Source organism: Humulus lupulus, chromosome 2 (genome assembly GCF_963169125.1).
Source record: "Humulus lupulus chromosome 2, drHumLupu1.1, whole genome shotgun sequence".
Taxonomy (NCBI): domain Eukaryota; kingdom Viridiplantae; phylum Streptophyta; class Magnoliopsida; order Rosales; family Cannabaceae; genus Humulus; species Humulus lupulus.
In genome coordinates, this window is record NC_084794.1 from 284,105,143 (window position 1) to 284,120,374 (window position 15,232).

The following is a 15,232-nucleotide window of genomic DNA, read 5'->3' on the forward strand; positions in this document are numbered from 1 at the left end:
GCTCATTTCATTCAAACTAGGAAGGATTGTAAGGTTTCTAAACTAGCTCGACTTTATGTGGGTAAAATACTTCGACTGCATGGGTTGCCTTCCAGCATTGTTTCTGAGAGAGATCCTCGATTTACATCAAAGTTTTGGCGAGCATTGCAAGAAGCTTTAGGAACTGAACTTAACTTGAGCATTGCTCACCACCCTCAGACAGATGGACATTCGGAGAGGACTATCCAAACTTTGGAGGACATGCTTCATTCTTGTATTTTGGATTTCGGGGGTAGCTGGGGATAACACTTGTCATTGGTGGAATTCACTTATAATAATAGCTACCAGGCCAGTATAGGCATGGCTCCTTATGATGCCTTATATGGGAGACCATGCAGATCACCTTTGTGTTGGGTAGAACCAGATTAGCATGTCACAATTGGATCTCAAATTGCTAGTACTACTGGGAAGATCAAAGTAATTTTTTTCAGAGACTTAAGGTTGTTCAAGCTGATCTCCTCCGATGAGAAGTTGAGTTTGAGGTTGGTGACTATGTCTTCTTGAAAGTTACTCACATACTTGGTGTGACGAGATCTGGAGGGAAGGGTAAGCTAGCCCCGAGGTAGATTGGGCCTTTCGATGTTATCGAGAGGGTTGGGGAGGTCGCTTATCGATTGAAGTTACCAGCGCGGTTGGGGCATGTTCACAATGCGTTCCATGTGTAGATGCTGAGGAAGTATACTCCAGACCCATCGCACATCATTGAGTATGAGGCTATCCCTATTCAAGAGAACGTGACATGTGAAGAACAACCTATTAGAATCCTGGTGAGAGAGTTAAAGGTGATAAGGGATAGAGGGATTCTCGTAGTCAAGGTCTTATGGCAGAGCCAATGAGAAGACGAGGCTACTGGAGAGTCAGAGTCAGAGATGTATGAGAAGTAACCTCATTTGTTTAATTTTCAGCTTGAGGTTGTACTTTGAAAATTTCGGGACGAAATTTCTTTAAGGAGGGAAGAATGTAAAGACTGAGAAAAAATATATATTTTTTAATGGGTGGGACCCACTTAAGTGAAAAGAGTCAATGGACTCTTCCTTTTTTTTTTTCTTTCTTTTTCTTTTCTTTCTCTTTCCGCGACTGCCCTCTCTTTCTTCTCTTTCTCTTCTCTTCTTTCTCTCTTCTCTCCATGGCAACACACCACCACCACTAAGACCCAACCTTCGACAACAACCATTCTGAACATGCGGTGGCTCATTGGATTTTCCTTGCTCCGGCGACCTCAACCACCAAGCGGCACCGCCAACCTCGCCATAAGTTGTTCGGAATAGTTAGTCAAAGTTTTGGTCCGTCAACTTTGACTGTGTTTTCCGGCTAACTCCGACCACCACTCAACAAGTGGTTGGTACTTTTGGAACCAGCGTGGAGAGAGGAATAAAACCCATTAAACCATTCCAGTCAACTCGCTGTTTTTCTCCGACGAGATTTTGGGTATCTTCGCCCCTTTGGAAGCATTTTCCAGCGACACCGGAGGTCATTTGGGCGAAGGAGCGAGAGGATCGTTTTGATATATACCATGCATATATTTGTTGACATTTCCAGTACAGCCACCAACTGCTATTGTGCACCGCTTGGGTGAGGTTCCGAAACTTGAAATTTTAACTATGGTCATATTATATGTCATTGGACACGATTTTGAATAGGGAATGCTATGATGATAATCGTTTGCTCATTTGGTGCACATAGGAAAAACGTGATATAAAAATCAGACTAAATCACTCTAAGATTATTAAGCTTAGGAGCGTCGTTTTGGGCTCGGATTAAATTCTAAGGAGGTTTCTAAAGAGGTAGGGACTCAACTTGACTATTGGACTTATTTTACTCGTATTGAATTGCATTATACATATTCCGATTTTGATATTTATAAAATGTTTGAAAAATTAAAAACTTAATCTGCATGTTTTCTGATCTGTTCTGAGGGCATTGGGTGCCAAATATATTTTTGTTCACTTATTTATGCAGGTTATGATTTTTGTGTTTTATTCAAATGCAATTGTTATGCTGCCCAATTTTCTAAAATATAAAGGCAGTCGAAGTATATTACCAACATAATGTAATGACCCACTACTCTAGACTTTTTGGACCATTAACGAAACTATACATAAAACTTACATTTTTGCGAAAATACCATAATTTATCAGAAACTTGTAGAAACAAAGTTTACTTTCATAAAATAAGTAGGATATGGGTACCCATTGTCTTTAAAACAAAAATAACTTAAAAACTAAAAAGAGTTACATAGAAAATGCGGAAAATACATTTAAAACCATAAAAACATAAACAAGACTACATCCTCGAATCGAATAACGCTCGGCCCCTTGACTCCATTCACCATCGATACACATCATCTAAGCGTCACGAATCTTTCCACCTCTAAAGCTTATTTCCTGCACATAAACAGAAAGGAATGAGCCTAATGCCCAGCAAGGAAAAATCTAACACATAGTCATAAACATAAACATAATTTCATAATAACGTAAAGACATATCATAACACATAATTCACTTATTATAATGGCCATTATTACTTGGGGTCCCATAGACTAAACAAGCTTATGCCCATGAGATTAGTGGGGTCCTACCAGCTAAATAGGCATATGCCCACAATCTTTTTGGGGTCTTGTTAGTCAAATAGGGCATAAGCCCAAGCCTACAACAAACACATGCATAACAAATTCATAACACATTCATAACATATCATAACATAACACATATGATAACATAAACATAAACATATAGATTCTAGCCTATTTTCCTTACCAAAGTTACCGGGATAAAATGGACTGAGTTGGGACTTTTTGGAACACTCCTAAAACCATAATGAAAGAGTGAGTCTAAAGAAAGGAGATGAAATGAAAGAGATGGAAAAACTAAACCATAAAAACATACTTACCAACTTCTATGCTTAAGAACTTGGATTCCCTAACCAAAATAAGAATGAGGTTAGGGGACTGAGTAGAAGGTTTTGAGAAAGGAAATAACATGAAATAAATGAAACAAAGTTTCGGGTTTACCTCAAAGATTTGCAAGATCAATCTAACCTCCACCGAAATACTATAGAACTCACTTCCCAAAGTGTTTGATAAGCTTATGATGTTTAAGCTTATAGTTTTTCCCCAAACCAGGTGTTTACACTCTCACACTCACTTAACACTAGCAGCTTCTGAACTTAGAGCAAATGGTGAATAATGGCTGGGTACTAGGTCCTATTTATAGAGTTTGGAGATGAAAAGATCTTGATTTTACTTGAATAAAAATAATGGCTTTTTAGGTGAAAATCATTTGAATAATCGTTCAGCAGAGGCTGAAGACTCGTTCAAAAGATGCTGGACTTATGAAGAAGTTTGAATGGCTGAAAGGAAAAGAATTCAAAAACAATTGAACATATGCTGAAGGAGGCGATATATCGCCCCCTGTAGGCGATATATCGCCTAGGCCAGTATGCCCGAGGCGACCGTGCATCGTTTCGTGTTTTCCGTATCTACTTGCTGCGACATATCGCCCCCTATAGCTGCGATATATCGGCACTCGCTGAATATTTAAACACGAAATTACACATTTTTAGCTAAGTTTGAATGGAGTAAACAGCCTTGACTAAGCCCTCAACGTACTCAAAGCTGCTGACTGACCCTATAACATTCAAACTTTACTCCTTATTAGATTTAATCCTCCAAAATACTTAATCCTTAATTACCATTCATAACATGTGCTTCAAATCTTATTGGTTGATGTCTAAACCTTATAATATAATAAATATGATCCTTAATATCAGTCACTTTAATCAAACCTTAGGTTATACTTAATATTCTTAAACTATAGATTAAACTTAGAAAATCTATAAGTACTACTATGAGTGTCCAAATAATTCCCGGTCTGAACCAAAAATCCACAGTAACAAAGATAATGCTATAAATACTATCATACTACTATCTATCTTAGCTAAGTAAAGTTCTTGGACTCTACACATAAAGTCGAGCTAATTTAGAAGTCTCATAATCCTTCCTAATTAGAATGAAATGAGCAGATTTGGTCAAACGATCGACAATCAACCGGACAGTTTCATGATTTAATGGTGTTAATGGTAATCCCATCACAAAGTCCATCGTGATCTCGTCCCACTTCCATTCTGGTATAGGTAAAGGTTGAAGTAACCCTGAAGGTCTCTGGTGCTTAGCTTTAACCTGTTGGCAAACCATACACTTAGCTACAAAGTTAGCCACATCTCTCTTCATACCTTCCCACCAATATTGTCTTTTCAAATCTTGGTACATCTTTGTGCTTCCAGGATGTACAACAAACTTAGACCTATGGGCCTCAATCATAACAGACTCTCTAAGATCAGGGATATTTGCAACGACTAATCTTCCCTTATGGTATAAGAATCCTTCAACATTTACTGTCCATCCATCTAATCGCTCACCGTTTTGGATTCGATTCTAGATAAGTCTCAATTTCTCATCTTGCCACTGACATTGCTTAACTTGTTGAAGTAGCACTGTGTAGCAACTACATGCTTTCCATGATGATATTTCAAAGTGAAATCATAATTTTCCATGTACTCGACCCTTCTTCTTTGCCTCAAATTCAAGTCTCTTTGAGTAAAGAGATACTTTAAACTCTTATGATCAGATTATAATTCAAACTTTTCTCCATATAAGTAACATCTCCACATTTTCAAGGCAAAAATCACTGCTGCAAGTTCCAAGTCATGTGTGGGGTAGTTCTTCTCATGTGTTTTCAATTGGCGTGAACCATAGGCAACAACCTTGCCATTTGACATGAGAACTCCACCTAAACCAGTACCAGTAGCATCAGTAAATACCACAAATGATTCATCACTATTAGGCACAGCGAGAATAGTCGCCGTAGTCAATCTTGGCTTAAGTTCTCTAAAAGCTTCTTCACAACTGTCATCCCACACGAACTTTAAATCCTTTCTTGTTAGCTTTTTCAAAGGCATAGCAATTCGAGAAAAATTCTTCACAAAGCGACGATAGTAACCTACTAACCCAAGAAAACTTTGAATCTTAGTAACGTTCTTCGATTTTTCCCACTGTAAGATAGAATCTTTCTTCGCATGAATTCACAGTAATGTCCTCTTGATATTTTACATGCCCTAAGATTTTGACCTCAGTCATCCAGAAGTCACATTTTTCTTTCTTAGCATATAATTGATGGTCCCTCAAAGTTTGCAATACAACTGTTTAATGTTCTATATGGTCCTCAGGTGTCTTGGAAAACACCAAAAGATCATCAATAAAAATAACCACAAACTTATCCAAATAGGGTCTAAAGATTCTATTCATAAGGTCCGTAAATGTTGTAGGTGCATTCATCAATCCAAATGGCATCATCAAAAACTCAAAGTGTCCATAATGTGTTCTAAAATTAGTTTTTGGAATATCCTCTTCCTAAATCCTCAAGTGATGATAGCCTGATCTTAAGTCAATCTTGGAAAAACACTTTGAACATATGAGCTGATCAAATAACTCATGCATCATTGGCAATGGATACTTGTTCTTAATTGTCATCTGAATTAATTTCTTATAATCGACGCACAATCACAAGGATCCATCAGATTTCTTGGCAAACAAAACTGGAGCTCCCCATGGGGAAGTACTGTTCCTGATGTACCTTATCCATTAGCTCACCCAATTGCTTTTTCAATTCATCCAACTCTGCAGGTGCCATGCGATAAAGGGTAGTAAAAACTAGTTGAGTCCCGGGAATCAAATCAATGCAAAACTTGATCTCTCTATCAGGTGCTAGTCCTGGCAAATCCCTAGGAAACACATCTGGTAAGCCACTAACCACTAATATCCAAGGAAACTTGTCTAGAGGCCTAGACTTATCCTCAATTGCAAACAGACTCCCATAACACTCTAAGTTTCTTTTCCCACCTAAACATGCCTTAAGGATAGGATCCTGCCTTACTACATTCATGTTGGCTCTATATACAATGAAATCTCCACTTGGAGTTAAAAGAGTCACCATTTTGCGTGAGCAATCAACAATGGCTTGGTACTTAGACAACCAATCCCTGCCAAGAATCACATCAAATTGTCCTATAGGTAACACCATCAGGTTTCCTAATAAATTATGCCATTCAAACACAATACAACCGATTTGCAGATGGTTGATACTTCACCATGCCATCTCCCATAGGTACACTCAACTGCAATGTAGGACTAAAAGTTTCCCAACTCAAACCCAACATGCTAGCAAACATTAATGATATACAAGAATGAGATGCACCAGTATCAAATAATACATGAGCCCAAGATTGTGAGATAAGAACCACACCATCCACAACTCCCTGGCATGCTCCTCCTTGCACATCATCACTAGAGCCTCCTCCAGGATTGAACCATCTCTAACTTCTAGCAGAAATAGGAGTTTGAAAACTCTGCGAGTACCCCTGGTTGAATCCTGAACCTTGGGGCTAGAACTGATGTTGATATTGGGATTGTTGCCCTGGTGTGGGTGTGAAACCATAGGATGAAGTCTTAGACTGGTTTTCCTTAGGTTGTCCTATGAAAGGAGTAGACCTAGCATAACTCCCTATGGTTCCTCCAGGTGATGGTTGGAACCTCTGTTGTTGTGTGGGCAATTTTTCTTCTTATGGCCCTATTGGCCACAACTGAAACACCCATATGGCCCAATTTGAGCATTTCCTAAAGATTTGCTACTATTGCTACTCCCACTAAGTTGTTGTCCTTGGGATAACCATCGCCCTTGGTTCTTCTTGTTCATTTTCCTATCATTTCCTCTTTCTCGGGCCGGATTCTTTATTTCAATTCCTTCTTAATGAGCCTCAGTCCGTAAGGCTACTGTCACACACTCATTCAAATTTCCAAAGGTCATAGGGCAAGTGGACCCAACATTGAAGGGAGTAAGGGATGGAGGAACTGCTCAATTAAAAGAGGTTGATCGACCGTACCAACATAAACATTAGAAGATAACTCTACAAACTTCATGTAGAATTCATTCACTCACATCCATCACTATCTAGTCATTCAGTGATCTCATTAACTATCATTGATCTTAAGCAATCAAATGATCCAATCAAGTCCTCCTATGAGATGGGTTAAAATGTTGTTCTTCGAGAACCCATCTCAAAATTTTCTCAAGTCATCCCATCAGTTCCACTCATCCTACTTAAGGCTTCCTACCAATCTGGTGCGCTCCTTTCCAACTTGAGCACATTAATATTAACATGATACTCCTTAGGTGTTTCCATAATGCTTAAACTCTTCTTTATATGCCTCAACCATCTTTCAACAACCATGGAATCCTTTCCACCTTTAGACTTACACATTTGAATCCGATGCAAAATTTGGAAGTGATTGCTCTGTCGGGCAGCTAGATCCATCTGTTTGGCAAGAATACCTCTTAAAGCCTTAAGAATGGCATTCACAGGGAATGCAACTGGCGAAGAAGGAACCTCAGCCTCAAGGACATCATTTGCAGGCCTTCTCCTTATTGTCCTTCCTTTCGGAGGCATTTTCTTAGGTCAGTAAATTAAAAGCTTACCAGTTAGTGAGGAATGGATGCTATCTATATACATACACCTTTTATAGATCGAAACACTTTATTTTAAAATAAATTTAATCTATTTGGTGACACACTCCGAGGTATTTGAACCCGGTGCTCTGATACCATTTTTCTGTCACGACCCGAGCCCTAGGCCGTGACAGATTTGTAATATCCATAACTTGGGTGGTCACAGGTCAAACTTTGACCCTCGTTGAAAAATAGTCTTTATAAATGATCATTTACTTTATATTAAATCGTACTATAATTATAAGTTAAAATAATGAAAGAACTCTTATAATTATATATAAAAATATTAGTAATAAAAGTATGATCATTTATCATTATACATAATACAATAATATTCTCACAGTTATGTAATCACTAAATAGTTAAATTTAATAAGTCATACACACCCAAAATAATACTATCCACCATTCCTCATCCCTAACTATTTCATAGCTCATTCAGATATACCGATCATGAGATTCGAAGTCGAATACATACATAATGCTCAAAAGATAAGACAATGACACGAAATAGAAATAGGCTAAACACATTGGCTCCATCGATAATTCATCTTTTTCACGTTCGCGTCACTAGGCTCCTGGAATGGGAGAGATATGGGTGAGCTTATAAAGCCCAGTAGGAAAAACAACTAATAACATAGGACCCAAAAGTTTAATACAACCCTTGCATGGTTAGCTTTGAAAACAAAACATACATCATCATGTATAAACCAAAATAGAGAAACCACAAATAATCATAAGAGCATAGCTATAAGTGCACATCACACCGTCCACTAGATCCCTAGTTCCCGTTACCCACCATAGAAAATCCAACATCCTAAACCGGGTAGCCAGACCTGATAACCACCACAAGGAGGAGGCTCATAACACTTCGTGTATACAGATGCTAGGTCTTTATACCTACAGGTGAGTGGACACCTAATCTACCTATGATGACACAGAGACTAGGTCATGAAACAACAACGTGCACCAATCATGATCACTATGGCTCTCATCGGTATAGCCAAATGCAGGTAAACATTAAAAGAAAGAAACATATTCCTTTTATATTTTAGAAAATTGGGCAGCATAATAGCTACATTTGAATAACCCAAAAATCATAACCTGCATAAATAAGTGAACAAAAATATATATTTGGCACTTAGTGCCCTCAGAACATATTAGAAAACATGCAGGTTAAGTTTTCAATTTTTCAAACATTTTATAAATATCAAAATTTGGAATATGTTGAATGCAATTTAATACCAGTAAAATAAGTCCAATAGTCTAGTTGAGTCCCTACCTCTTTAGAATTTAATCCGAGCTCAAAGCAACGCTCTTAAGCTTATCGATGATCTTAGAATGATTTAGTCCGATTTTAATATCACATTTTTCCTACGCGCACCAAATGAGTAAACGATTATCATCATAGCATTCCTTATTAAAAATCGTGTCCATATGACATAAAATATGACCATATTTAAAATTTCAAGATCCGAACCTCACCCAAGCAGTGTACAATAGCGGTTGGTGGCGGTATCGGAAACGTTAACGAATATATGCATGACATATATCAAAACGATCCTCTGGATGAGTACATCACGAAAGTACAGCTCATTTTCCCAAATGACCTCCGATGTCGCCGGAAAACGCTTACAAAAGGCGGAGATACCCAAAATCTTGACGGAGAAAAACGGCGAGGTGACCGGAATGACTTAGTGGGTTTTGTTCCTCTCTCCACGCTCGTTCCAGGGTATCAACCACTCGTCCAGAGGTGATCGGAGTTGGCCGAAACATACAGTCAAAGTTGACGGACCAAAACTTTGACCGGCGATTCCGGACGATTGACGGCGAGTTGGGCGGTGCCACTTGGCACTTGAGGTCGCCGGAGCAAGGCAAAACCGATGAGCTGCCGCGCGTCAAAAATGGTGGCCGGTGGTGGTTGGGTCTGGTGCCTTGCCGTGGCTTGCCAAAAGGAAAGCACAGAAGAAGAAGAAGAAGAAGAAGAAGAAGATAGAGAAAGGGTCGGGAGGCAGAGGAAAAGAAAAAAAAAATCAAAGTATATATCTAAATTAATTTATTATTATTATTTTTTTCCTTCCATATTTGACTTTTTCAATCTGAGGAAAGTCTCATGTTTCACAGATACTCTCGTAGTGAGGTAATAATGTAATACATATGCATGCATTATTTTTGACGTACGATATCATCGATCGATCGGAGATTATGATGTTCATCATCATCATTTAATATTTAATATATATTTATATTACTATGCAAAGTATTAACATTATAACATTAAAAAAATTATGATTTCTAATATTAACATTATAACAAAAAAAAATTATGATTTCTAGGTAACATTATACATATGGTTGCTTATATGATAAAAGAATTAAATTGTGAGTGGATTGTAATTAATCTCTTCCGCTAATGTTGAAGACTTGAATTATAATAAACCATATATAATGTAATATATATTCAGAAAAAGAAAACCAAATTTATTTTGGAAACCACATGTCTGATTAAAAAAATAAAAAATACTGATACTCTAGATCATCATCATCATCATCATCATCATCATCATTTAATTCTTGTCTAGATATCTGTTTTCATCGTCGTATTGGTGGTCGAAGCATACCACTTTCCATTGATCCAGTCTTGGTGAGGCCGCAAATCAGAGAGTGCGAATGTCATTTCTTCGTTTGTGTGTTTGAAGTAGAGGACATAGTGCGCACCAGCAGGTAAAACCTTCGAAATTTCACCTTCCCACCACCCGTCATTGTACCAAGCATCCACTTTCTCTAGCAACTTGAAATGGGATACTGTTGGAACCAAAGGCGGCTCCGGCCTAAGATGTCGCCGCTCTGCGTTTTCTCTCAATAGCTGGGTATTATCATCTTCGGTCACCAGGTCCTGATATTCTACCAAGAACTTGTCACTCCCTACAGCCTCGATGATCTTAGCTTTGTACCAAGCACCCTCGTACCCTTTCTCGTCGCTGCTAGCTTCCACCATAGTCCCATTTTTGAATATGGCCTCCGCCTCCATTATTGGTTTTTTGCGAAATACGATCTTAATTTTCGTACGCTTATTCTTGTTCTTATTGTGATCATCTGCGGTCTTGACTACTTTCATAGTCCTCTCCTTGACTCCCAGCAATTGCAATGGCTCCTTGCTGCGAATTGAACTACTAGTGTTGAATTCATTATGAGTAGTAGTAGTAGTAGTAGTAGTCCTCTCCTTTGCCTCCAAATTTGTTGGTGATGACATTCTCTGCGAATCAAATAAGATTTCATTAAACAAAGACAATCTTGATTTTGTAGGCATGAGTAGTAGTTAACAAGCATCAAACATATCACAACTTATCTCAAGAACATATTAGTAGTACATTAATTAGATTAAGATAAATGTATATATAAATTATTGTCTTTTAAAATTATAATCAAATTTATTTATATTGTCCTATTATTAAAATTTTAAAATTATGGTAAAATGATATTGCAAAAATATAAAAGATTAATCAATCTCTAGTTATAAGAATGATGAATTATAAAGTTAACCTATATGGATTTAAAGTAAATCATCAATATTTTGAAAATGACTAGAATTGAGAACATTAATTTCAAATTATTCTAAAAAAAATTGTGATGAAGTTCAACAAACATGCATACTAAAAGTTTTTTTATAAACTTTACCTCAATAAATTTCATTAATAAGATGTAGAATTCAATCAAGAACATTAAACAAAGTTTGGTTTGACTAATTTTAAAATTTTAGTTTATTCTTACGACAATGTCATGAACATATATATAAATATAAGTATTAAAATATATTAATTGTGAATTAATTTTTTTTCGTTCAAATCACTGAGTACGATTTCTAACTTTTATGGACAAGAATAATATATACCTGCTGTAGAAGAGGTGGGACCCAAGCCCCATCATTCCTTTCCATATGAAGCCTCAAACTGTAGAGTGGACACAGAACTTCTCGACCTGAGTTGTGGAACCGAACAACGTACCTCGACTTCTCTTCTAAGACCCTCATAACCATACCACGACACCACCCGTTCCAATAGAAAACGTCGACATCGTCGCCGACCTTAAAAACAACCTCGTTCAACGGCAAGGAAGGCGCCATTGAAGACCTATATGATAATCGGAAGTTTTTGACGTTTTAGGGTTTTAATGATCGGATTCCGAAAGAGTACGTGTACGATTGAATGAATGAGAAAGATTAGAGGAAGAAAGACGAGTGGCCTAATATTTATATTTATAGATTCACCAGTAGTCTACTTCTACTAGGACTAGGACTAAGAAATTGATTTTTTTTGTGTTGTTAGCATGAAACGGCGTAGTTTAGGGGATATTGTTTTTTTTTTAAATAATAATAATTATTATTTTGATTATTTTTATATTTTGTCAGTAATTCCGGACACTTGTCTATATTTTAAATAGATTATATAAAATTATAAACCTTCAATTTTGAAGTTTAAATATATGACTATAAATTTCCTATCTTTACGGTACACAAAATTATTGTGATATTTTAAATTATAATATTATAATATTTTTTTATTTTAAAAAGATTTTAAAAATTTGTTATATTTTAATATTATAATGTTTTTTATTCTAAATAGATTATATAAAATATAGAATTATATACCTTCAATTTTAAAGTTTAAATATCTGACTCTATTTGTTTCCTATTTTTACGATACACAAAATTTATTAGAGATTTTTTAAAAATTGTGATATTTTAAATTATAATAATATTATAATGTTTTTTAATTGTCTTTTAAATTTTAAATTTAATGAAGTCACGCTTCTATTATTGTAATGTACTTAATGTTTGAACAATTCTTTTTTAAAGAAGATAAGTAAATGTGACATAAATTGTTGTTGTGAAGGAATTGTAAATATTGTATTGATATCCCCTTAAACAAATGTAATACGAGACTCTGTCTATATAACAGAGTAAAAGGGGAAAATACACAGAGCAAGTACACGTGTAGTACAAAAAAAGGGTGAGACACCTGATTAATTAACACATAATTAAAAACAATAAAAGAAAAGCCTAATTATATGTTAACATCCCCCCTCAAACTCATGGGTGAGAAAGGACCGTGAGTTTGGTGCGAAGATCTTGGAACCGAGAGGCTGTCAAAGGCTTGGTGAGACAGTTAGCAATCTGGTTCATGGAAGGCAAAAATGATAGCAGCAAAGCATGACGAGCGACTCGTTCACGAACAAAATGAAGATCAATCTCAACATGTTTTGTGCGAGCATGGAGCACCAGGTTCGAAGCCAAGTTGATGGTACTGAGGTTATCACAATAGAGTTGAGGCGGAGTGGTAAGAGTGAACCCAAGTTCAGTTAAAATAGAGGAAAGCCAAGATAACTCAGTAGCTCCATTTGCAAGCGCCCGATATTCGACTCGGTGCTAGACCGAGACACTACTGTTTGCTTAGAGGAGGACCAAGAAATCAGATTGTGACCAAGAAAAATGCAGTAAGCACTAGTACTACGGCGGTCATTGGGGCACGAGGCCCAATCGGCGTCGGTGTAGGCATACAAGTTATGATCAGAGGAGGGTTGAAGTAACAAGCCAAGATGAGCATAACCTTTGAGATACCGTAAAACGCGCTTAATAGCCTGAAGATGAGTTGTAGTAGGCGCTTGCATAAACTGGCACAATCGATTGACAGGAAAGGAGAGGTCCGATCGAGTCATGGTGCAATATTGTAAGGCACCAATGAGACGACGATATTCAGTACGATCATTCAGGGGGCTGCCATCATGCAGGGAAAGATGGCCTAAGGCAATCGGAGTGGACAGAGGCTTGGAGTCAAGCAAACTAGTTTTGATTAACAAGTCTCAGATGTACTTCTTTTGACTGAGATGAAGGCCATGAGAGGAGCGGTGGACCTCTATACCAAGGAAGAAATGCAACGGACCAAGCTCCTTAACGGCAAACTGAGTGTGAAGAAAAGATAGTAACTGAGCAATGGACTGAGAACACGAACCAGTGACAATGATGTCGTCAACATAAACCAGAAAAATTATCACAATAGATGCCTTCCGAAAAATAAACAACGAGGGATCAGCCTTGGCAGCAGTAAAACCCCAGTGTAATAGAGCTATACTGAGCTTAGTGAACCAAGCACGAGGGAATTGCTTCAAGCCATAAAGAGACTTTGACAATTTGCAGACATGAGAAGGCTTGGAGGAGTCAATAAAACCAAGAGGTTGAGCCATATAAACCGTCTCAGTGAGATCACCATGGAGAAATGCATTTTGAATGTCCAGTTGTTGAATAGGCCAGCCATGAGATACGACAATGCTAAGGACCAAGCAAATGGTGGTGGGCTTGATAATCGGACTAAAGGTTTCATGGAAATCAATGCCATGAGTTTGGTGAAAACCTTTAGCCACGAGTCTCGCTTTGAAGTGATCAACAGAACCATCGGCCTTTAACTTGATACGATAAACCCACTTACAACCAATCACCTTGGCGTGTTCAGGCCAGGGAACAAGAGTCCAGGTGCCTTGTGATTGGAGAGCGTGAAATTCAATGGTCGTGGTAGCTCGCCACTCGTGATGTTTATTTGCTTCACTGAAATTTGAAGGCTCAATAGGGGTACCTGCTGCAATGCTACATAACAAACGGGGTTTAAAAATATTAGATTTAGCTCTAGTTATCATGGAATGATCATTATGTGGGATGTTGGTTGTAACGCCCTGGTTACCCCAGAACAGTTACGGTGAACAGGGAACCGGAAATTTGACTCGCTACCCGAGTCCTTTGGTTAAAAACGTGATCTAAGTGTTATTATTAGGTTAAGGTGGAAAACCAGTAAAAAGGAAAGGATACACTTCATTAAGTAAATAAACTGCTCATGAGCCTTTCAAAATGTTTACAAGTAGTTTGTAATACAAAAGAGTTGCTACTGTTTCAAATTTACAGTCCCCGCCGGCCTAAGCGGCAAAAATAGGGTAAACCCCTAGTCCATCTGAGAACTCCCTGACCATGATGGTCAAGCGGCCCAATATGTACACAACATCGCCTAAGCTCTCCACTCAGGGTTGGGTGAGCTTCTCTTTTCCTTTACCTGCACCACAAAGCACCCATGAGCCAAGGCCCAGCAAGAAAACACAATAAAGCATGATATAATATCAACAACGATCATAATAACCATTCAGGACTATCAGTCCAAGCAAATAGGTGACAATAGCCAAAAGTCACAATAATGAGCACAGCTCCCTCAAGCCATGTGACGATAGGGTCACCAGGGCTTAACTGTTAAGTGATTCTTTCATAAGTTTGATCAGGACAGGTGCATGGTGATTGGTCACCAACATAACCTTCCTCTCGACTCTAGAGTCGTAACTATGGACAACGTCCCCTAGCCATGGGACAAACAGTCACCGGGGTCATATACCTTGGCTAAGTACATCTGGTCTTAGACCAGGAAAGCGCTTATAAGTTCTTCGACCTTAGGGTCGGTCCCGCATTAATGTCATGGAGCTATTCAATGCGTGATCATCGACTTTAGAGTCGGTCCCTGACTAGTCAGTGCCATAAATAGGTAATCAGCGTTCACTAGCATTTAATATGCAATCCATGCCCACATATATCAACCAACATGCCTCA

The 15,232-nt window shown here is 37.8% G+C and overlaps 2 protein-coding genes and 1 long non-coding RNA gene across 4 annotated transcripts; all 3 read right to left on the reverse strand.

The window, feature by feature from the left end:
• Nucleotides 1-2,189: 2,189 nt before the first annotated feature.
• LOC133816755 (uncharacterized) lies at nt 2,190-9,591 on the reverse strand. 2 transcript variants are annotated; one of them, XR_009885451.1, is made up of 3 exons: nt 9,083-9,591; nt 8,880-8,971; nt 2,190-2,423 (listed from the first exon to the last, which is right to left on the reverse strand). It is a non-coding gene; the product is annotated as an uncharacterized LOC133816755 (long non-coding RNA). The 2 variants fall into 2 exon arrangements; XR_009885450.1 differs by having other exon boundaries at nt 9,078-9,591.
• Nucleotides 9,592-10,174: 583 nt separating this feature from the next.
• LOC133815602 (protein AGENET DOMAIN (AGD)-CONTAINING P1-like) lies at nt 10,175-11,719 on the reverse strand. Its single transcript, XM_062248420.1, has 2 exons — nt 11,489-11,719; nt 10,175-10,852 (listed from the first exon to the last, which is right to left on the reverse strand). Exons 1-2 carry the CDS (start codon nt 11,717-11,719, stop codon nt 10,175-10,177), a joined length of 909 nt encoding a protein of 302 aa, XP_062104404.1.
• Nucleotides 11,720-12,954: 1,235 nt separating this feature from the next.
• Nucleotides 12,955-13,311, reverse strand: LOC133815603 (uncharacterized mitochondrial protein AtMg00810-like). Its single transcript, XM_062248421.1, has one exon. The coding sequence runs from the start codon at nt 13,309-13,311 to the stop codon at nt 12,955-12,957; it is 357 nt and encodes a 118-aa protein (XP_062104405.1).
• Between the last annotated feature and the right edge of the window lie 1,921 nt (nt 13,312-15,232).